Raw genomic sequence first — 22,558 nt, 5'->3', positions numbered from 1 at the left:
ACGTAAACCATTTGAACATGCTGAACTTGAAAGGAACAATCAGGAAACAGCTTCAATCTTTTCTCACAGCTGCCTTCAAGCATTTCTCTCAAATCTGCCTTCCTGATACTTGAACAAAATCTCTCAGGTGGGAACAACAGCTTTTCATGAACTCTGGGCCATTACAACGGTTGAAACTTCTATTTTTCACCCAATTCAAAGCTCCTGTAGCTCCCAGCTGCTTCCTGACCTGGAATCAGTCGCAGGGAAGAAGGAGGGGTTGGCCTATCCTTTTCTTTCCCTGTTTCTTTCTTTCCTACCCTCAGCTCCTACTGGTTTGGGACAGGGCGGAGGATGACAGAAAATGGAAGAGGGGTCAGAAATGGCCAGTGCTGCCTGTAGTCATCCCTTGGTTTTCAATGCCCTCTGTCATGGCACACCTCCAGACGCTCGCTGCCCCTTTCACGAGGGACCTTTGTCAATTCTCCATGGCAACCTCCCCACTCCCGCAGTCCCTACAGGGGTGATGCTCTTGACCCCTCACAATGCCTCTCAGCTACTATCATTAGTACATACTGGGGATCCCCTTGCTCCTTCAAGCTGGGACTTTTGGGGATGACTTGAGACCAGTATCATTCCATAGAGTCCACTTGGCCTAGAGAAGAACTCTGGGCATTCACTTGCTCCAACCACTGTCCCCGCTCTCCAACTTGCTATCACAGCGGCTCCAGCTGCTCTCCTGTCTGTCTCCACCTTGTTCCCTTAACTCTCAATCTCCTGGGGACACAAATTAAATTGCCCTACAATCTCTTTCTCACTCTTCTCTAGTGGCATTAGAGGGAGTCTATGGGTTTCTGCAGCTCAGGAAGCATCTAGCAAGGAAATGAGATGTCACTCTCCTTTTCTGCAGACAAACTCACTTTATATGAGCTGTTTTCTTGGAGCCGCTAACTTGCCAGAGATCGAAGAAGCATCATGAAACGTTAAAGGTCTCCGACAAACTTTCTTCAGACTCTCTTCTTTCTCCCTGTGGTAATAGTGTTGTACCACTTGAGCTAAAAGTATATCCAGAACAATATCAGCAATCATAAATCTGTCTGTCCAATATTGCAAAGATGTCATCTGTTCTCAGATTGATCTACAGATTAAAGATGTCAGTTGTTACCAGCTGTTACCAAGCTGATCTATAGATTTGATGCAATTCCTATCAAAATCCTAGCAGATTGTTTCTCATAAAAATTGAAAACTAATTCCAAAATTTATATGAGAATGTAAAGGACCAAGAAGAACCAATACCCTCCTAAAGGAAAACAAAGTGGGAAGACCTTTTCCACTAGATGTCAAGACTTATTAAAAAGCTTCACTCAGCACAATTTTGTTTTGTGTGTCCATTGGATTACAAACTTTATTTAAAAATACAAAACAAAACAAACAAGCAAATTTAAAAAAAAAAGTTTTGATGATAGAAGAAGTATGGGACAGCTCCAAGGATAAAGAATTGAAATGGAATGGGATGATATTCTGGAAGAATCCAGAAACATACTCATGCACATATGAACTCTAGGTTTTTTTCCAAAGTTAAACCACGGAACAGGTGAGATATATGATCACTTCTATAAAAAATTTCCCAGAACAATTAGGTAATGATATGGTTTTTTAAAAAGGTACCTATAATGAAAAAGGATATGCAAATGAATGTATGTATGTATATGTATGTCTGAACTATTAAGCTATACACCAGAAATTGACACAACATTGTAAACTGACTATACTTCAATTTAAAAAAAGGCGACTGAACCCCTACTTCATACCATGTCTAGTGTAAAGCCCTGATTCCTAAGGAAAATATTATGTTTCCTCCATTATCCTGCTTTGAGAGAAATCCCGAGAAATCCTCCTCCCAAAGGCTTTTTTCACCTTCTGGTACATGGTAAATGTCAACGGTAAAATTATTAAAAGTTTATAAAATAATGAAAAAAAAAAGAAAGTCTGACTATTGGAACTGGCCATTGACCAACTGACAACAATGAAAAGACATGCACAGCCTGAAATACGTGTTCCTAGATATGGAAGTTTGGGGGAGAGGGAAGGTGAAGAACAAGCTTTGGCAATCTAAGCAGGATCTCTCACCTCTCCCCTGGACTCAGATTTGAACTACCTACCCTCACCCCTCCATTCCTTCTTCTGCCTTACTCCTCACCCCGCCCCAGACCCAGAGCACACAGGCAACTGGACTGGCGTGAATTTCCTCCTACTTGTGCCTCTGCCCCGGTGGGCCGCCTCGTGACGTCAGGGCTGAGAGAGCGGGAGCCGCCTCCTGGGTGCCCGCCCCTCCCGGCCCTGCGGCCCCGGCTTGCCCTTTAAAAGAGCGGGGCCTGCGCCAACCGTGCCACACTGCGGGAACCAGGACACAAGGCCGCTTTCCCGGAGTCTCTTCATCTCGCCTTCCGTCCGCATCTCACTCACCGCTCCGGCTGCCATTCTCTTCTCCGCGCAGATTCGGGCGAGCCGGGCCATGCAGCCCGCGGTGCTTCTTGGCTTCCTGGGAGCCACGATGTTGGCCGGTGAGTGGGCTTGGCGGGCCGTTCAGCACCGCGGACAGCGCCAGTCCGTGTCTCGGCGGGCGCTCTGGGCATCTCGGCTGGCGGATACCGGGGGAAAGGGAGTGTTGATGGAAGGTTTATCCCTCTTGCTTGAGGTCCTTAATTTCCTCTCTTCCCTGGGTGGTTTCCCTTCAACTCCCTACCCCACCGTCTTACTTGGAAATAGCCAGAGGGCTTCCTAGCCCAACCAAACGAGTCTCAGTCTTTCCAAATCAGAGTATTCTGTAGATAGAAAAGCATGCCTGCGCCTCCAAGGAAACCCCACATTTTGTGCTCACTTCTAAAATGTCACAGTCTCTCTACTTTCTTAAGAGAGACGTTATTATAGTCTTATTCTGTATCTGTAATTAAATACTTAGTTTGACTTTTTAAAGCCAGATGACATCGGAGAGACAGGAGTACTTGTATTATGATACTAGTCGACAACTGTATAATTTATTTCATTATTATTATTAAAATACAATGAGACAAAAATAGGTCTTTTATGTATATATGTGTATAAGATATCTTGTATTTTTTCTTAACTCATTCATATGTAATGTATGTGTGTGTTCACGTGTAAGTATGCAACGGTTTAATGTGATATTTTTCTGTGTTTGTCATTTTTGTCTCTGGGGAGAGGAAATCCATTTGTAAGTTATAAATGGAAACTGCAGTAGATAGTTAGACTTTTGTACTCCTGAAAAACAGTGAGTATAAAAAACCAGAAAAATGTCATTGGAGTAGTAGAAAATTTTTTTTGTCAATTTGGGAGGATGAAATTTCAAGTAGTAGATATTTCACAGTGTCTGTTTATGTGTAGAAGATTGTGGGATTAATCTTTCAAATTACTCTGAATCTTAAAGAAATGATTTGTAGAGATTTGGGGGGGTGGAAATTGTGTGTGTGTGTGTGTGTGTCTGTGTGTGTCTGTGTGTGTCTGTGTTGCAGTGAAGTCACTATGAGTATTAAGACCATTGAGAAGTAAATATGCCACCACAGATTAAACTGGAGGTTTTCTTCTGCTGTTTTACTGATCTCATAGAATATTGTTCTTATCTGAGATTGAGATTCCTAATTAGAATTGAGGTATTGCCATTCATGAATAAGAAGGTTTCATTGACAGCTATCACTGGATCCCAAATGTAAAGACAAAATGAAAGCCAGTGGTAATATATTCTATTGAAAGCTGCATACATTCAGAATTTCCTAAAATTCTTGTCACTCTTATAAATTGCCTATAAATGCTCTCAAGTTAATTAAATAAAGCCAAATGAATGTTTATTTAGAGTCCTTTCTGGTCAAAAATATTTGCATAAAGGAATTTTTTAAAGGCTGAATCTATGCTATATATTGTACTAAAGACCTAAAAAGCACTGTCACTTTTTAGACTTATTTAACTATAGTGGGAATATACTTACAGCTCCTATTCAAGAGAATATTCAAGAGAATACTAAAATGGGGACATTATATTCTTAAAATTTTTATTGAGTTATTTATTTACACTCCATAAAAGCCATACTTTTAAAGTGCATAATTCATTGATTTTTTTTCAGTACATTCACAGATTACTTAACCATTATTAAATGTCAGAACTTTTCCATCACCCTGGAAAGAGATGCCATACTGATTAGCAGTCATTCCCCATTCCCACCACCTTCAATACTTGGTAGACTTCAAGTAGAATTTGATATTTAGTAAAATCACAGGAGAAAATAGAGGAAGCCATCTGGTTCATCCCCTACCCTTAAGAGCTTCTGGAGGGAGAGCTACACCTTCCTATGGTAGCTACTGTGCACTCTAAAAATTAATATGTGTGAGGGAGCTACATGATATTCATATTATACAGGGTAATATGGTTTCTGCATTCAAAAGAGTTTGCATAACTTGTTATTTCATAGCTGTATTTTCATTCTGGGATTGAACCTTAGTTTGGTAGTCTTATGAGATATTAATACTTTGAAAGTTATTCTCAGATTTATCATATATTATTTGAAAATTTTTCTGCTATTTGACTACTTCACTTTTATCATAATCATTGGGCTTTCTTTTGTGCCCCCTAACTCTTACCTTATATAAAAATAAATTAAGCTACTTTAGGGGTACCAACATATCTTTGATTATTACATTGCTGCCATAGATTCTATTGGAAGAAATGCAGTGGAACTTCGATGTCTTACCAGATGCATGTTATGCTTTCATAAGAAGACCTTAGTTCCTTTCCATCACAAAGATATCTGAAGAGCTTCCATCAGGAAAACAGGACTGATCTATTAAAAATAAACATGAGCTACAAATTGTTTAGAGTCACAAAAGAAAAATATTTCTCTCCCCCTAAATCAGATGGCTGTTGATACTTCAGCAATACCAATAGTTAATAAAAGCATCTATTATGCATTTGGGAGGGAAAAAGAGAAAATTTATTAGCAAGAAACTACATTACCAAAGAAAGTGTAGGAAGGCTAGATTTTTAAAAGGAATATTCTAGTTTATTATAGAAGTAATTCTCTGTTATTTCTTTTCAGAGGATTTTATAGATCTCAGGTGGAAAGAGTAAGTGCCAAAGTGGGAATGTTTTCAAATAACAGCCATTTGAGGAATAAAATTAATGGCCCAGCATACTAGACCCTGGGTGCCAAAGGTGGGCCATCCAGATTGTGTCTGAACTACATTTCTGGAAGACTATGGGGTCTTCATACCTTGTTAACCACTTCTCAAATATTTTACAAGTGATTTTAACATGCTGCATAACGTTAGACCTCTTGAAACAACTGAAGTAGATCCCAAACCATACTTTGAAAAGGAAAACTCAGTGAGGTGAGTAAGTGAAATAGGAGTTTTACTTTTATATTAAGCCCTATGATATGTAATTGAATGGGAGAAGATAGTTAAAGAGACTTGGAGAGCAAATATTTGGGGAAGAAAGCTCAGGTTGCCGGTTATGAATAAACTCCATTTGAGCAGCTTCCATCTCTGATGTCCAGGAGTTTTGCTCTTGCTCCAGCTAGCTGTTTGCTTGTCTCAGGGAGCTAGAAGAATTGTTTACACTGAGCTTCTTCAGCCATAATAGCAGTTTCTCCTCCGGGAGAGCCAGGAGAACCGTGGAGATGGGCCTATACGTGAATGCTTTGAGCTTCTCCACTGGAAAGGGCTTAGACAGAACAAAGTGAAAGCAAAGGATAAAAAAATCAAAGCAACTCTGAAAGAGAAAAAAAACATGGCACTGGAAAATTTAAAACACCTGCCGCATTTCCTAAGAAGACAAAAGCATTGCAATCGCCGATTTAAAACACACAGAATCTCATGAAATTTATTTAAACAAATTAAAATTTGTCTTTTTGCAATGTCCTCATAAACCAGTTGTTGAACACCTATTTGCGTGTGATATTATGGACTCAATACTGTACTGGTAGAATTAGCTACCTCCCGTGTTCTTTGCATGGCTGCAGTCAACATGCGGGAAGAGAAAAAACACTGATAGAGACACATAAGCACACCTGTTCAGGAAAAGGCTGAAGCGACAGGTTAAAAACAAAGTAATTAATTGTATGATATAATCATGACCACGGTTTTGTAAAGAAGTGGATGTCAGGGAAAATATATTCTTGGGGACAGGAAGAGGCAGTGGGAATCACAAATCTTTTCCCGTTTTGAGTAGGCTTGAAGGGTTGAGGAAGGCAACTTTTTTTCATTTAAACTAGGTTTGTTTTAAACTTTTTATTGAGGTATAATGTACACATGGAAAACTGCATGGATCATAAGTATACAGCTTACTGAATTTTTCACTCATCAAGCACACCTGTGTAATCCACACCTCAGATCAAGAAACAGAACATTGTCAGTATTTCAAAGGCTCCTCTTGTCTGGATTTGATTTATATTGGATATAAGATAGCATTCATTTCCAAATCATATTTATGACATTGTTAGGGAAAACAGCTCTGTGGGTGTGCGTGTATGTGTATACATGCAATGGGGGCAATTCTGGTTCCTGGGGCAGTCATCCCCGACTCTCTCCACTCTGCTCAGCTCTGACTCCGCTCCTTTCTCCAAGTAACAGTGCTGGGGGTGGGGTGATTTTGTGAGTTTGGAGACACAGAGCTTCCAAAAAATCAACTCAAGTCATTTCCCATTCTTTTTCTCCTTCAAAGCTGTCAGTTCTATGCCAGTGGATAACAGGAACCACAATGAAGAAATGGTAAGTTGCAATGGAAGTCTGGACTAATCTAGACTCTAGGTTCTGCTCCTTATCACACCAAACTAAACAAAACAAGAAACAAAAATAAACCAACAGCAAAAGCCCAGTGCAACAAAGCTGAGTTTTCATCCCTGAGGGAATAGGAGTAGGGGATACCTCTTCTGCTCCGAGCTTTTCCCTCCTTCCTGGATGTTTTAGTGCCCTGAATAGCTGTCATCACACCATTTTTCTTCTAACCTGTTCAGAAGTGGGGTTTTATTTTTCTTCTCTGGATAGCCTTGACCCAGTGCCTTCTGGCATTGCTCTGTGGGGAGGCCTAGGAGGCTTCATTACAGTCCTGCAAATCCACATTCCCGACCCAAGGATTCTGCATCAGCATAGGTCACATAGCCAGGCCTCTCTCGACAGCAACCCTGGGTTGAGTAGTCCGGCATCCCAGTGACGCCAGCTTTGCCAACCTGCTTTCGGGTTTCCCTCTAGGTGACTCGCTGCATCATCGAGGTCCTCTCAAGTGCCCTGTCAAAGTCCAACGCTCCACCCATCACCCCTGAGTGCCGACAAATCCTGAGGAAGAGTAAGTGTCCTACCCTGCAGGAGCAATCTGTCCCTTCAGTGGTCCTTGCTCCTGCCTCCTTTTCACTTTCCACTTTACCTCCACAGGAAACAGGGAGCAGGGGGCGGTGGGAAGAGTACGGGCTAGATCAGTATCTGTGGGTTAAGATATGGCTTCTAGTCCCTGCTCTTTCACTTAATAGCTGTGTGATCATGGGGAAGATCCCTCGCCTCTCTGGGCTTATTTCCTCAAAGTAAAATGAGGGAGTTGAACTCAATGATAGTCTTTGAGATGTCCATCAGCTCTTGATTCCAGAGTTTGGATTTTTAGAACAGACTTTCCTTTGGGTGGAAGGAGGTAAGGGGAGTGCTTGCTCAGGATTAGACAAGGGTGGGGGTTGAGTGTTCTGGAAGTATTGAAAGATGATAGGACAGAAGGAAACAAAAATTATTCTCCTCTTTGCCTTCTACTCTTCTGACAATGAGGAGTTAGAAGCTTGGAAAGGTGACTGGGAAGCATCTGGCCTGTTTACATGACTGATTGGTTAGGCCATTTTAATGCATAGCTTTTTACTTTTTTTTTTGATGCACAGTCAGTTACAATGTGTCAGTTTCTGGTGTACAGCATAATGTTTCAGTCATACATATACATACATGTATTCATTTTCATATTCTTTTTCATTATAGGTTACTACAAGATATGAATACAGTTCTCTAGTGCTTTACAGAAGAAACATGGTTTTTTATGTATTTTATATATAATGGTTAATATTTGCAAACCTCAAACTCCCAATTTATCCCTTCCCATCCCCTTTTATAATGAGAGGTATTACCCAATGGTATCAGGAGTTCTGGACCTGAGAACTGGAAGGGGTGAGGGTATACTCAGCATCCAAGTAGTCAGAGCAACGGCCTTCAGAGTCTAGACTGGGACGTTTTCTCTATACAAAACAGCTTATGTTGAAAACAAAATGTGAACTGTGACATGAGCAGTATTCACTGGGAGTTGACATGAAAATATAAATTTTGCAAAACTATGCAGTCTCTTCTAGCATGAGGTCAAACTGATCCAAACAAATCTGAAAAGCTCTATTCTCTTCAACACCTTTCTCTGCTTTTAAAGTTTTAGTCAGGCTGGGAACAGTGAGTTTTCTTTCTTTCTTTCTTTCTTTTCACCCCTCAAAATCTCTCATTGCAAAATAATACTCTTTTACTATTGCTACACACGGGGCCTCACGTACAAAATTATAAAAACAAGTATTAGTGATTGGCCAAAAGAGTAACCTGGGAGGGGAGGACTCAATCCATCATTGGGGGCTTCAGGGTAAAATAGCCGGGGTAGGGACCCCTTGCATTGTGGAAGGAAGATTCCCTGCCACTCCCAGCCTACATACCTCTTTCTAAGTTCCTCCCCAACTTTCCTTTCCAGCAATTATGGCGATGGGTTTATTAGAATGAGCTTATTAGCCATTGCAGGGAATGAAGGAAAGCAGGGTGGGTCCCTGGGCAGAAACTAAAGTCTGCTCCTGTGGGCGGATCCCTCTGCTATCTCTCTTCCCCTTTGTTTACCAAATGGATGCAAAAATTTGGGGTGTATTACACTAGGTCATCCAAGAACCATGATTGCTTAGGAAGAGTTGTCAATTATAGGGCTCTGCTAACTTGCCGAGATTCAGATTTTTAGCCCTCAGGCTGTGGATGTAGGATTCCAGTTTCTGCTCATCACTAATTGTGCCCTGGGGTCTTTTGACATCTCTTGAGAGAGCCCCAGGAAGACTGATAAAAATCAAATGGCCCATGTCTATCAGGACCCTGGAGATATCACACCCAGAGAGCCACTGAATGCTAAGATTAGGAAAATTTAAGAACTCCTCTGGGGAACCAGACTCAAACACCAGTCAGGGCCAGACAGACAGATAACATAAAGGAGTGAAACAAGACAGGGAAGTGACTCACAAACTGAAAGACACATGCCTGTTCTAAGGGGGAGAAGATATTTCTCAGCTTCAACACTGTAGTGAGAAAAATACAGATTCCATTATCAGATCTTGGAAACTTTTTTCCAAAAAACTTAAAACTTGGATTTTTCAAACAATATCTCCTGGCATGTAAGTATTACCTCTGGATTCAAATTTACCAAAAATGCTATTTAGGCCAAGCAGAACTTGCCTCAGGGCTAACGGTTCATAACTTCTGTCCTATTCTTGTTTTCTCTCTCCTGCCAATATGCCTCAGACTGGTGGAGCTCTCTGCCAACTGGGTGGGTGAATTCCTTCACGCAGCTTCCCTCCCACCCCCAGCCCATCTCCGCCTGCATCCTCACTCTCCAGCATGTCTCTGGGGCCAGCATACACTTAGTGAGCAAACAAACATTTGGGGAGTAGGGAAGAATCATTGTTTTATGGCTTGAAGAGACCTTAGGGAACGCATAGTCCAATATTTTAACAGGTGTAAGAATCTCTTTGACCTGATTGGTCTGATCATCTTTGCAACATGACACTTAGGGATGCAAGGTACATTTTCTTCTTTTTATCTGAAGTAAGGGTGAGCCTAACACCTTGGTTTTAACACACTGACAAGACTGGTTCATCATCACAGCCCTTCTCTGATCTCACCTGCAGGGGCTTAAAGCTAAATTTAGGAGGAAGTGCTAAGCCTCAAGCAAACTGCTACAGCAGCACACATTTAATTGGAAAAAAATAAAAATACTTCTCCTCCTGACCAGCAAGCAGTAGGAAAGGGACCACACAGCCTCTGCCCTGGAAAGCTGAGATTCTGTCTGATCAGCAGAGCTATTTCAGCCAACTCTCAGAATGACGTCGGGATCTGCTTCAAAGCCTCCCTGCTTACCTGTTCCTACCTGGTCCGCCCCGCCCCAGTGCGGCTCACACCACTGCTGGCTCTTACAGGGCAAAGACACTGGTGGGGGGCCAGCCCTCAGGTGTCCTGGTGTGAAAGGTCAGGGACATTATGAAGGTAATTACAAAGGTCAGTTGCCTTACAAAACATGAAAATATTACCACACCAGGCTGGACTTTGAGCAGAGAGGTATAGACTGTCTGCCATTTCTTGGACATTTTTGCAAAACAGAACAACTCTTCCTATTTTGTGAATGTCAGTTCAAAATGACTCATCAGAGCCGTTCAATGGAAATATCATGTGAACCACAAATATAATTTCAGATTTTCTAGTAGCCACATTTAAAAAAAGTAAAAAGAGACAGGTGAAATAAGTTTGAATAATATATTTAGTTTTGTCCAATCTATTTTATTCAATATATAATTTGTATACATCCCATATATTTATAATATGTATTAGCCAGTACATTCAAAATCTTACCATTTCAACATATTATCAATATGAAAATGTGAGATACTTTACATTCTTTTCTTCATTTGAAGTCTTTGACATCTGGTGGTTGCTTACATTTTCATGTCTTAGCTTGGACCAGCCACATTTCAAGTCCTCAAAGGGTTGGTGGCTCCCACACTGGATGGTGCAGACAGCAGCCCAGAGCTGTGCGCAGCCTTGGCTTCAGGTGTTCTATGTCAACTCAATGACAGAAGTTGAAATTCAAGCCCTCCCAGCTAACAACTCAGACAGTGTTAACTGCATATCTCCTTTCAAGGGATGCCCTTGAGTTAAGGAGGATTTAGTAAAGGAGCTGTCAACATTTGGAAAAGATGGGAGAAAACAGCATTCAGTTAAAATGTTATACCAACTACTGTTGACTCGTGCAATACAAAGATAACTCAATATACTGGAGTTCATTCTCAACATTTGAGCACACATTGAACAGATGGGATCTGAGTGAGGGAAGAAATGGTCCTTTCCACGGCCGTGCAGTTTTCTCAGGGAAGAAATACACACCCTGCTTATCACCAATTACTAAGTTATATTGTCACTTACTGCTGTGTTGAGCCTACACAGTTGATTGGATCATAAGTCTGATAAACCAATAATTTAAAAAATTTAATCCTTTGAATCTGATATTTCCCACTTTAGCTATTTAACTTTACTTGGCTGGATTCTAGTCAGAGCTATTTACACAATACTAACTTTTTAACTCCTAGTTAGAGCAAATATGGAAAGAATGGTCCTGAATTACACCTCACTGAGCCTCAGTGTCTTTGTCCGCAGAAAGAAAAGGCTGAACTACACGAATTCTAAGGTTTCTTCTGGTTCTAAATTCTAGTAGTTTATAAACCCATATTTGGGTTTCAATTTGGTCATTGAACAAATGAAAGATGCTTGCTGGGTGCTGTGAAAAAATAAATACATAGAGAATTTGTTATTAGATTTAAACACAGCTAAGGAGTTTTCATACCATTGGCTTTTAAAAGTAATCTGAGTATAGTCTTTTTTTTTTAAATTAAGTTATTTATTTTACTTTTGTTGTGGAAGGGGGTAATTAGGTTTATTATTTATTTATTTAATGGAGGTACTGGGGATTGAACCCAGGACCTTGTGCCTGCTAGGCAGACACTCTCCCACTGAGCTATACCCTCCTTCTCAATATATTCTTTATTAACTTTAAAAATGACCTGAGTGTCAGAGTTTTCAGGATTTGTAGTGATCACTGAGCCTGGTGCTTACTGAGCCTGGTGCTTACTGAGCACAAGCAATTCTGAAGTTATTCTTGGTCTTTTCTATTTTCATTATAGGTGGAAAAGAGGTCAAAGATGAAGAGAAAAGTGAAAATGAAAACACAAGGTTTGAAGTCAGATTGTTAAGAGACCCAGCTGACACCTCTGAAGCCCACAGGGCCTCCAGCAGGGAGGACGTGGGAGCTCCAGGGGAGGACACCCAAGGCCCTCCAGCGGCCGACACAGAGGGAGGTGGGCACAGCCGAGAGGGTGCAGGCGAGCCCCAAGGGAGCCTCTATCCCTCTGACAGCCATGTCGCCACAGAAGCAAGGTCACGCCACTCTGAGAAGGGCAAGGGGGAGACGTATCAGAAAAGGGAGCATGGGGAAGATGGCAGTGAGGAGAGGCACCTCGAGGAGCCAGGAGAGACACAGATGGCTTTTCTCAACCAGCCGAACCCAGCGGGGGCTGAGACATCTGAAAAGTTTGTGTCCAGACACGGTAGTGCCCGAGGCCCTGAGAAGACGCACAGCCGGGAGAGGAGCAGCCAGGAGAGTGAGGAGGAGACAGGGGGCCCCGAGAAACGGCCCCGAGAGCCTGCAAGCCGACCCGAGGGCCAGGAGGAATCCGAGGAAAGTGAGGAAGATGCCAGCCCCGAGGTGGACAAACGCTCGAGGCCAAGGCACCATCACGGGAGGAGCAGGCCGGACAGGTCCTCCCAGGAAGGGAATCCCCCCCGGGAGGAAAGCGGTCACCCCCGCCAGGAACCCGAGGAGTCGGACGTGGGCACGGCCAGCGGCGGGGCAAAGAGAGCCTGGCGTCCAACCCACCGCCGCCGGGCTTCCGAGGAAGAACCTGAGTTGGGGGAGGAAGGGAGGAGCTACCCAGCCGTCCAGGCTCCCGGGGACCTGGAGGGGGCGCGAGCTGGGGGCCGAGGGAGTGGAGAGCCCCGGGCCCCCAGGCCTCCCAGTGACGAGAACCGAGAGGAGGAGGACGAGGGGAACCGTCCCCGCTCAGAGCTTAGTAACAGGGCGCTCGGATCCAGCGACGGGAGTGAGGGAGAGCGAGGCCACCGCGGGGGACGCAGCCACACAGCCCGGGGCGGGGAGCCGGGCGCCTACGCCACCCCGGACACAACAGAAGACAAACGGCTCTTGGGTGAAGCCCGCAGCCGCGCTCAGGAGAGCCAGATGGACCAGGCAAGGCGGCATGCCCAAGGCGAGCTGAGAAGCTACCTCAACTACGGCGAGGAGGGAGCCCAGGGGAAGTGGCCCCCGCAGGGGGACCTGCGAGGCACGGAGGAGAACAGGGAGGACGCGAGGCTTCCAGGCAGACAGTATGCTCCCCGGCACATCACTGAGAAGCGATTAGGGGAGCTACTCAGTCCATACTACGACCCTCCGCAGTGGCAGAGCAGCCATTTTCAGAGAAGAGACAACAGGGATGAGAATTTTCTGGAGGGAGAAGAGGAAAACGGGCTGACCTTGAACGAGAAGAATTTCTTCCCAGAATACAACTATGACTGGTGGGAGAAAAAGCCCTTTGAGGAGGATGTAAACTGGGGATATGAGACGAGAAACCTCGCCCCCAAGCTGGACGTGAAAAGGCAGTATGACAGAGTGGCCGAGCTGGACCGGCTCCTTCACTACAGGAAGAAGTCCGCTGAGTTTCCAGACTTCTATGACTCCGAGGAGCAGACGAGCCCACACCACCCGGCAGAGAATGAGAAGGAGAGGGCTGGCCAAGGAGCTCTGACGGAGGAGGAGGTACAGTACGGGGCTTTGGCTTAAATCTTACAGATGGTTAATGTGAATGTGTTATGTACAAGACTATCTGATGTCAGTGGGAAGACACTGCCGGGAATTAGTCATCGTGAGACTGTACCCCTAGCAGAGGAGCAGAGACAAGCTCCAGGTTTGGTCTCCACCTGGCATCTGGCCACTGTCCACATTCCTGTCCACCTCCCCCGGCTGCAGTGCTTCTCAGTCTTGGCTGCGCGTTGTAACCGCCTGGAGAGCTTGAAAAATCACTGCCATCTGGGACCCAACTCCAGAGGGTCTGTCTGTTTGGTACTGGATGCTTCCTGGGCATCAGGATTTTTTAAAGCTCCCAGGTGGTTCCAGTGTTCAGCCGAGGTTGAAAACCACTGGTCTGTGTCTTCTCCTTAGTCATTTGACTTTTCATCACTATTTCTCAGGGTAGGAAAGAATAGATGATACAGAAATTAGTGGCTTTGTTCTATCTTTGTCATCTCCCAGCTTACAACCATCAGACATCGACATGTGGGAGAGGTGATATCAGAGCCCTGCCTTCCCTAACAATGTTTTTTCCCAATATTTGTTATGTAGGTCAGTGCTTCTCAAACTTCAATGTCCATTAGAATCATGAGGGATTCCCAGCCCTTAAAGTTTCTGATTCGGGTGGTCCTGGGTGGGGCCCAAGAACTTTTCTTTTTTTTTCTTTCTTTCCTCTTCCTTCCTTTTTCTTTCTTTCTTTCTTCCTTTCTTCCTTCCTTCCTTTCTTCCTTCCTTTCTTTCTTTCTTAAACTTTGTTCTCTTTTTTTAAAAAATACTTTTATAAAATAAAAACTATATTTATTTCATTTGTTATTATTTTTTATTTTCCCTCTTAACAGAGGCACTGGGGATTGAACCCAGGACCTTGTGCACGCCAAGCACATGCTCTACCACTGAGCTCTACCCCCTATCCCCAAGAACCTGTATTTCTGACACGTTCCCTGGTGATGCTGCTGCTGCTGGTTAGGGGCCCACACTTTGGGAACCACTGATGTAGGGTAGCTGGTATAGCCTCTGACTTATCAAAAATGCCCCTTTCCTACTCCCTCAAACAACAACATAGTAAATTGATCTGGGACCTCGTGCCTTAACTTTTCTGTATTTTCTAGGAAAAAGAACTTGAAAATTTGGCTGCGATGGATCTGGAGCTACAGAAAATAGCCGAGAAGTTCAGTGGTAACCGAAGGGGCTGATGGGCATTGGAGCAAAAGGCAGATTTAAGAAGCAGCCCTCGTATTATCTGTTTTCCAACACTTCACTGAAAGACAACATGTATTTACCCAAAGGCAGAAAGTAGAATTTACTTTTCATCAAATGTTTGACACAACTGGAAATGTCTTTAATTTTTGCCAGAATGCTATGGAAAATATGAATAGCATGACTTGTAGCATATTCTTTATTGAAAAATAGATGTATTAACATGCTTGTGACAATGACTGTGCTACTGTCCTTGAAAAAAAAATGCTTGTCTCAGTTTGAAATAATAAAAGATTCACCTGAGGCCAAAAGCTTCATGCTCTCAGCTTCCTTTGGGTTAACAGGGAGGAGCGTGGCTTTCAGATCCATTCTTTAAAGTAAATTCTCAAACATAGCACTAAGATGGGTTGGTTTGTTGGCCTTTGGATGGAGAATGGAAAAAAAAATAAGTGGGAGGAAATGCAACCCTTTGAAGGAAAAGAATGTTCAGGATATAAAGAGAAAGAGATTAGTAAAAGGTATCTGCTCCCCTAGGCTGTAAAAAGATTAAATAGGCTTGAAGAACCTGTTTCAAAAATAAGACACTAACTTAAAAATCCTATAATTTAGAGAGCTCTGGGAGGCGCCCGCCAAGGATCATTTTTCAGGGCTGAGGAGAAAGCCTGGGTAGTAGGGAGAACTCCAGACTGGGAATCACAATGTCTGGGCTGAGCCAGACAGATCCTTGGACCCTCAGGGCTTATCTGTAAGAAGACAGTGCTCTGACTCTACATAGCTGTGTGACTTTGGGCAAGTTACTTTCCCTCTCTGCGCTCAGGTTCATTAGTAAATAAGGAACGCTGGCTGCTACCATTATTTTCGCTGCAGCTTCTCAAAGCAGGACAGTTGGCCAATTTCTTCTTTTCCTTCCTTTTACTTGTCGTTTCATTCCCCACAAATGGTGGCTTCTACTTGGTTGATGACTACAGTTTTGGCAGTTCAGGTGAAGAGCTGTTCTCTGGGAGGTGGCAAAAATTAGTCTGGGCACCACTCATGACTTTTATTCATCCCAAAGACCTGGTTCTCCTCCACTTGGCTAAGTCAAGAATAGCCTGTGATCATTTAACCAGAGTCTCCTCAAGGTTAACTTTCAGTGACAGACTTTTCCGAGAGAGTTTCAGCTTTATCGCATTCCCTGGCTGGTGGCTGCATCACTCCAATCTCCGCCTCTATCTTCACGCGACCATCTTCTTTCTGAGTCTCTGTTCACATGATGCTCTTTTTATAAGGATTCCAGTCCTGTAGGATGATGGGCCCATCCTACTCCAGGATGAACTCATCTTAACTAGCTGCATTTACATCGACCCTATTTCCAATAAGGTCACATTGGGAGGAACTGAGGGTTGGAACTTCAACACATCTTTTTCTGGGGGCAAAATTCAACCCATAACAAGCAGGCCAGCCCCCACACTCCTCAGATGTACTAACTCTGAGCCACATAGTCTATGATGCCTCCCAGAACTCCCCAGGGGATGGAGCCCCGGGTGCCACAGTGGTGACCTGCTCACTGATACACCCTTAATCATGTTTTTACCTCCCTGTCACACGCCCACTGGCGACCCTACTGGTGTTTCCTGGTATCGTCTCCCAGATAAACTGCTTGTCCTCAACTTCTTATCTCAGGGGGTTGCTTCTGGGAAACCCCAACCAAAGAAATTATTCAAAGCCAAGTTTATATTATGGCAAATAACACAACTTCAGTTTTAATATATTATGGTTATAACCCATCTGCAACTGTATCTTGATGGAAGATGCTGGGAAATGCTTAACACGTTGCAACACACCCAAGTGCAATATGTCTCCCCATTTTCTCTACTGCAGTCCACTAGGAAACAAATCATTGCCTAAATAAAGAGAATTCAAGGGGCCCAAAATGAACACATTCACTCACTAGATGAGAGAAATATTGCAATGCACCAAATGCCAGCTTGGCAAGTCACATCTGCGCATGAGTGTGCGTGCGTGCATGCGCGCGCACACACACACACACACACACACACACACACACACACACACACACACACACAACGGTGGGCACTGCTCATGAGGAGGAGCTGCTGGCGGATGGAGCACAGCCCCGCATGGCGCCCCAGGCTTAGACATGGCTCCCACAGCTTCCCCCTGGCCCACTGCCTGGTGAGTTCCTGTGCACCAGCACACCCCTTCATATTAATGTGCAAACACTTCAGGTCAGAGGACTGTACAGGCACAGATGACCTATCAAGGACGCAGGAGATGCCCAAGAGAATCCCACCTGACCACGGTGCTCAGCAGCCTGCAGTTAGGAGCTCTGGGTGCTGCCATTTCTTTGAAAAGAAGTCAAGGATTACCCAGGCCACTGTTTTTCCCTCCTTTATCAAAATAATAGATGTTGATGGTAAAAACATCAGGTAGTCTTCAAAGACTTAAAGTGAGTGTTATGAGTTGAATTGTGTGCCTCAAAATCCTATGTTGAAGTCCTAACCCCTGGCACTCATGACTGTGACCTTATTTGGAAATAGTTTCTGCAAATGTAATCTAGCTATGATGAGGTCATTAGGGTGGGCCCATATCTACAATGACCAGTATCCTTACAGGAAGAAGGAAATTTAGATACAGTCATGCACAGAGGAGAATGCCATTAACACAGACATAGAAGAGAGACGTCCACGTGAATGACAATAGTGGTAGAGATTGGAGTGATGCAGCCACAAGCCAAGTAATGTCTGGGGTGAGAAGCTGGAAGAGGCAGGGAAGAATTCTCCCCTAGAAATGTCAGTGGGAGCATGGCCCTGCTGACATCTTGATTTGGGACTTCTGGACTCCAGAATTGTGAGAGAATAAATTTCTGTTTTAAGCCACCCAGCATGTGGTACTTTGCCAGGCACCCTAAGTACCTAGCAAACAAATGGACTTCGTCCACCCTCCCCCCAAATCCCTCTGCAGATGTAGCCACCTGTAGTTATTTTAGAGTTTTTTCATATTTGAGGTTTGTTTCTTTTCTTTTCTTTCTTTCTTTCTTTTTTTTTTTTGACAGCTGCTTGGAGTTTATTTTCTACTTGGTGCAAGGCACAGGGTTATAAGGTGTCAGGAAGGCTCTTGTGTGGCTTGGGGAGTAAAAAGTGGGGTTCTCTCAACTTTGTTTTTGCTGTTTTGATATTAAAGAACCCAACTGCCTCTGCTGGCTGTAGCCTGCTCAGTCTCGGGGAGGGGAGGGAAGAGGGAAGATGGGGGGTGCTCTTATGAGCTTAGTGCCTTGGAAGGAAGCCTGGTAGCTGGTGGCGGCCACTCAGAATGGGGGTCTGGAGTTGTTTTTGCCAGGCTGGCCACCAGGCCGCTCTTTCCCCATGGCTTCCTGAGCCAGGGCAGCAACAGAGATGGCAGAAGAAAGGCTAAAAATGTATCAGGGATCCACCATATGCCCTAGAAGCCAAGAGAGGAAAACTGTCATATGGGGGGGGGGTAGTGTGGAATGCATCAAATGCTGCCAGTAGTTCCAGGGGAATGAGAAAGAGCTTTGGATTCCACTTTACATCTTTTTTTTTTTTACCCCCTGTAAATTCATTTACTGCTTAAAAATTTTTAGCTCTTCAGCAGTTACAGGAAAAAAAATTTTAATAAAAAAGAAAAATATCTACAAAAGAAAATTTTAAATTATACTTGGTTGACCAACCATTTACATGGTCATGATTTTTTTTTTCACCAACCCATTTTATCTACTCAACATGTGCAAATCGTGTGCTTACTAAGCATTTATTTGCACTTAGATTTTCTGTGTCAGGTTTTCTTTGATGTGGAACTTTTTTTTAAAAAAGCTAACAATTTGTCCAATGAAAAGCCTCACATTTTTTGGAAAATCAGTGCTGCTACACTGTTTCCAGATCTGCCTCCAAAGCTGAACTTGGGTGTCAGTAGCTCTTCAAAGTTTAAATCCTTTGAGATTATCAGGAAAAAAGACTTTCACTTTTCAACAGCCTAGAGAGAGATTTCACACAATGCTTCTCCTGCTCAATCGCATTGTCAGTTGCTCAAAGCATCAAAAGTTCCATTGTCAATATTAATATGAAATCCAGACAGCTTTGTTGGAAGATTCCAAAAGTCTTCTACATTTAACTTAATGTTAGATAAAGCTTCTTTCTCTATAATTCTTCCGGAAAGCTGTATTGCTGAAGGAAGAGTAATCAATTCCAGTAATATTAAGGAAACCAGATTTTTGCCATTTCCAGTTCCACTATCAAGCACTGAAACTTCAAGGGGAATCTTGCGGTTTTGTATCTACTTTAGTCGATTCATACTTTCTTCCCAAACCAGATCTCCCATATCTCCATACTCTTGGAAAGTTTGCAGGTCTCTCATAGACAGCATCCCAGTGCTCGCAGGTCCCCAGCAGTTGGGGTGAAGCCATCCGCTCCGGGACTGCCCCCTGGGGACCATGTTCAGCCCCAGCACCAGTGGTCTGCTGGCTCCAAACCAGCCCCCCTCCACACTCCGAAACCCTGCTCTCCTGTCAGATCATCGCTTCACTTAAATTCGTGGCGAGCACACTTTTCCTCACAGGGCCAGATGGCACATATTTTAGGTTTTGAGGGCCATATGGTCCCTGTCACAACTGTTCACCTCGGTCATAAGCACAAAAGCAGCCATGGAAAATACTCAAAACAAATGAGCGTAGCCGCGTTCCAATAAAACTTCATTTATGGGCACTGCAATTTGAATTTCATGTAATTTTCACTTAGCACAAAATTATTCTGCTTTAGCTTTCTCCCCTAAACGTTTAAAAATGGAAGGAACAGATTTTAGCTTGAAGCCATATGAAAACTGGGGGGGGAAACAGATTGGGTCTGTGGGCTGTGTTCTGTTGACCCCTGGTTTAAAGCAATCATACTCTTTCTTATTTTGGCTCTTCTCTTCCTCGAATCGGTCATCATATGGCTTTAGCTACTTTGTGTCACTTGCAGTTGATGGGAGAGAAAGGTGAGAGGCCACTTTACTTAGACTTACTTGTTTGGGGAGAGTATTCCCAGAAGGCAAGTGGCCTTGTGCTCTCACTTCCTCCACCGCCTGGATTCATTTCTCTGCTTTTCCAAGGGTGTTGGTTTAGAATGACAACATTAAGTGGACAAACATACAACATATTGAGCGCACCTACATTTTGAAATTAAGTATCTTCAGTGCCTTGTTAACTTTTTGGCAATGTGAAAATGAAATGTCAAAATCTTTCCAGTTCTGTTTTGATATCTCAGCTAAATGCCAAAAGCCCAGGTTATTAATGGAACAGTGAAAGAGGCCAAAATAAAAGGAGTACATGATATTAATTTCCTGCGCTTCAAGGATTTGGCACTTCCTCATAGTCAAAAAGCAGTGGCTAATAAATGTTAACGGGGCCAGTTAACAATGTATCAATTGCTCTTTAAGTAGCTATTTAGGACTTACAGTTCTTGCCATCTGACCTGTCCATGAAAAATCTGTAATTTATTTTACAAAAATTAATACTAGCCTAGAAGCAACATTATATTTCAAGTAAAGATACCAGATCCTTTCCAGCACTGCACTTAAATACATTCCCAAATCAGGAACTTTTAGAACATCAGTCTTAATAACCAGATTTTCAGGACCTGCTTCTTAGTATTTACTATTGCTCTTGCAATCGTTACAGCCAATGATTTGAAACAAAATGCAAACACCCTATCTATTTTAAGATTTAATACTAAAATTTAAAAAATACATATTTTTGACCTGGAGATTGTCATTCTAAGTGAAATCAGCCAGAAAGAGAAAGAAACATACCATGTGAGATTGCTCATATGTGGAATCTAAAAAAAACAAAAACAAAACAGAAACAGACTCATAGACATAGAATACAAACTTGTGGTTGCCAAGGGGGTGGGGCGTGGGAAGGGACAGACTGGGATTTCAAAATGTAGAATAGATAAACATGATTATACTGTATAGCACAGGGAAATATATACAAGATCTTGTGGTAGCTCACAGAGAAAAAAATGTAACAATGAATATATATATGTTCATGTATAACTGAAAAATTGTGCTCTACACTGGAATTTGACATAACTTTGTAAAATGATTATAACTCAATAAAAAAATGTTAAGAAAAAACCCCCAGAAATCAGAAACAGACTCTCAGACATAGAGAATAAACTTGTGGTTACCAGGGTGGGAGGGGATAAACTGGGAGTTAAAGATTTGCAGATACTAACTGATATTTATTTATGTAGAATGGATAAACAAGTTCATGCTGTATAGCACAGGGAACTATATTCAATATCTTGTAGTAACAAAGTAAAAAATACGAAAATGAATATATGTATGTTCATGTATGACTGAAGCATTATGCTGTACACGAGAACTTGACACAACTTTGTAAACTGACTATACTTCAATAAAAAAAATATACAAAATAGAATATATTTTTGGCTTTTCCATATACAATCAATAAATGAATGATTACCTATTAAGATCCGCTTCCTACGAGAGAGGTGACCAAGATGGCAACATAGAAGGGTCCTCAACTTCCCTCCTCCCTAGGATCCACTAAATGTACAGCTATACACACTGTAGTGCCCTCTGAGAGAAATCCAGAAGCTAGCTAGGTGGCTCCTATACATCAGATGAAGGAGAAAAGCCACATCAAAGCCAGTAGGAGAGACTGAGACACACTCTCACAATGGACTCCACCCCCGCACAGAACCACACAACTGGGAGGGAACCCCCAACCCCAACTTCCAGCTTCTCCCTGAGGATTGAAGGGTTTGGACCCCATCTAAAGCACTCCAACATTTAAGATTCCCACTCAAGGAACGGGCCCCCCAAACACCTAGCTCTGAAAACTGAGAGGGCTTGGGTCCATGAAAGCCACACGACTGTAGCCAACAAAGCCTGTCCTTAATGTGGCCATTGCCCCAGGGCTCGGTGCAGAGGTGGCAGAGAACATATGCATCTCCAGGTCTTTCCCTGAGGATGTGACTACATACTTCACAAGCTGCTGCCTGAAGGTCTGCTGTCTAACTTAGCACACATTTAGGGGCTGGCTGTGATCCTCCCCAGAGGCCAGGGGAGCCAGTAGGCACTTTCCCTAACTTCTCCCTCTGGGTTACTCCAACCTCAATATCCGATTGCCACGCTCTCTGGAGGTAGCTTGTACCCGTCACCCCAGCTTTTGTGACTGGCACCTGAGGAGTGGAACCCCAAATCACCTGGCTTTAATAGCCAATGAGAATCGCATGCACAAGTCTCACAGGATTTTAAAGAAGTAGTTTTTAAATGGGTACAGAAGCACCCCCTGCAGCTACACATCTAGGCATAGTGTAGAGGGACCAAGCAAAAATACCCATCTCTTAAGTTCCTCCCCCAAAAGGGCTTAACTACGTCCTTTCCCAGATGCTGCCTGAAGGTCCACTTCTGATCAGCCTATATCTAGGTGTTGACAGGAATTCTTGCCTTTGAGATACTGATGGGTCGTGGTACACTCTCAGTTACTGGGAGCCAATAAGAAAGATGGCAGCTTGGAAATCACAAACTTTTGAGAGACAACCAGGAACTCAGACTGGGCTAACTGATGAGGTTAATCTCCTACATGGGGCCAATCTGTCAATAATGGGAGAGTTGGCTATTGTATCTCATAGGCAGGCACCAG

The 22,558-nt window shown here is 43.3% G+C and overlaps 1 protein-coding gene, 1 non-coding gene and 1 pseudogene across 2 annotated transcripts; 1 reads left to right on the top strand and 2 right to left on the bottom strand.

The window, feature by feature from the left end:
• The first annotated feature begins 2,455 nt into the window (after positions 1 to 2,455).
• On the top strand, positions 2,456 to 15,063 carry CHGB (chromogranin B). The gene is made up of 5 exons (XM_006207364.4): positions 2,456 to 2,543; positions 6,712 to 6,758; positions 7,239 to 7,332; positions 11,975 to 13,662; positions 14,802 to 15,063. The coding sequence occupies exons 1-5, from the start codon at positions 2,495 to 2,497 to the stop codon at positions 14,883 to 14,885; spliced, it is 1,962 nt and encodes a 653-aa protein (XP_006207426.1). The 5' UTR covers positions 2,456 to 2,494; the 3' UTR covers positions 14,886 to 15,063.
• TRNAA-GGC (transfer RNA alanine (anticodon GGC)) lies at positions 14,529 to 14,600 on the bottom strand. The gene has a single exon. It is a non-coding gene; the product is annotated as a tRNA-Ala (tRNA).
• Positions 15,064 to 18,747: 3,684 nt separating the features above from the next.
• LOC107033810 (EEF1A lysine methyltransferase 2-like) lies at positions 18,748 to 20,365 on the bottom strand (annotated as a pseudogene).
• Positions 20,366 to 22,558: the final 2,193 nt, after the last annotated feature.

The sequence above is a fragment of the Vicugna pacos genome, chromosome 19 (assembly GCF_048564905.1).
Source record: "Vicugna pacos chromosome 19, VicPac4, whole genome shotgun sequence".
NCBI classification, from domain to species: Eukaryota; Metazoa; Chordata; class Mammalia; order Artiodactyla; family Camelidae; genus Vicugna; species Vicugna pacos.
Note: the sequence above shows the minus strand (reverse complement) of the source record. Positions and strands in the feature narration are given on the sequence as shown.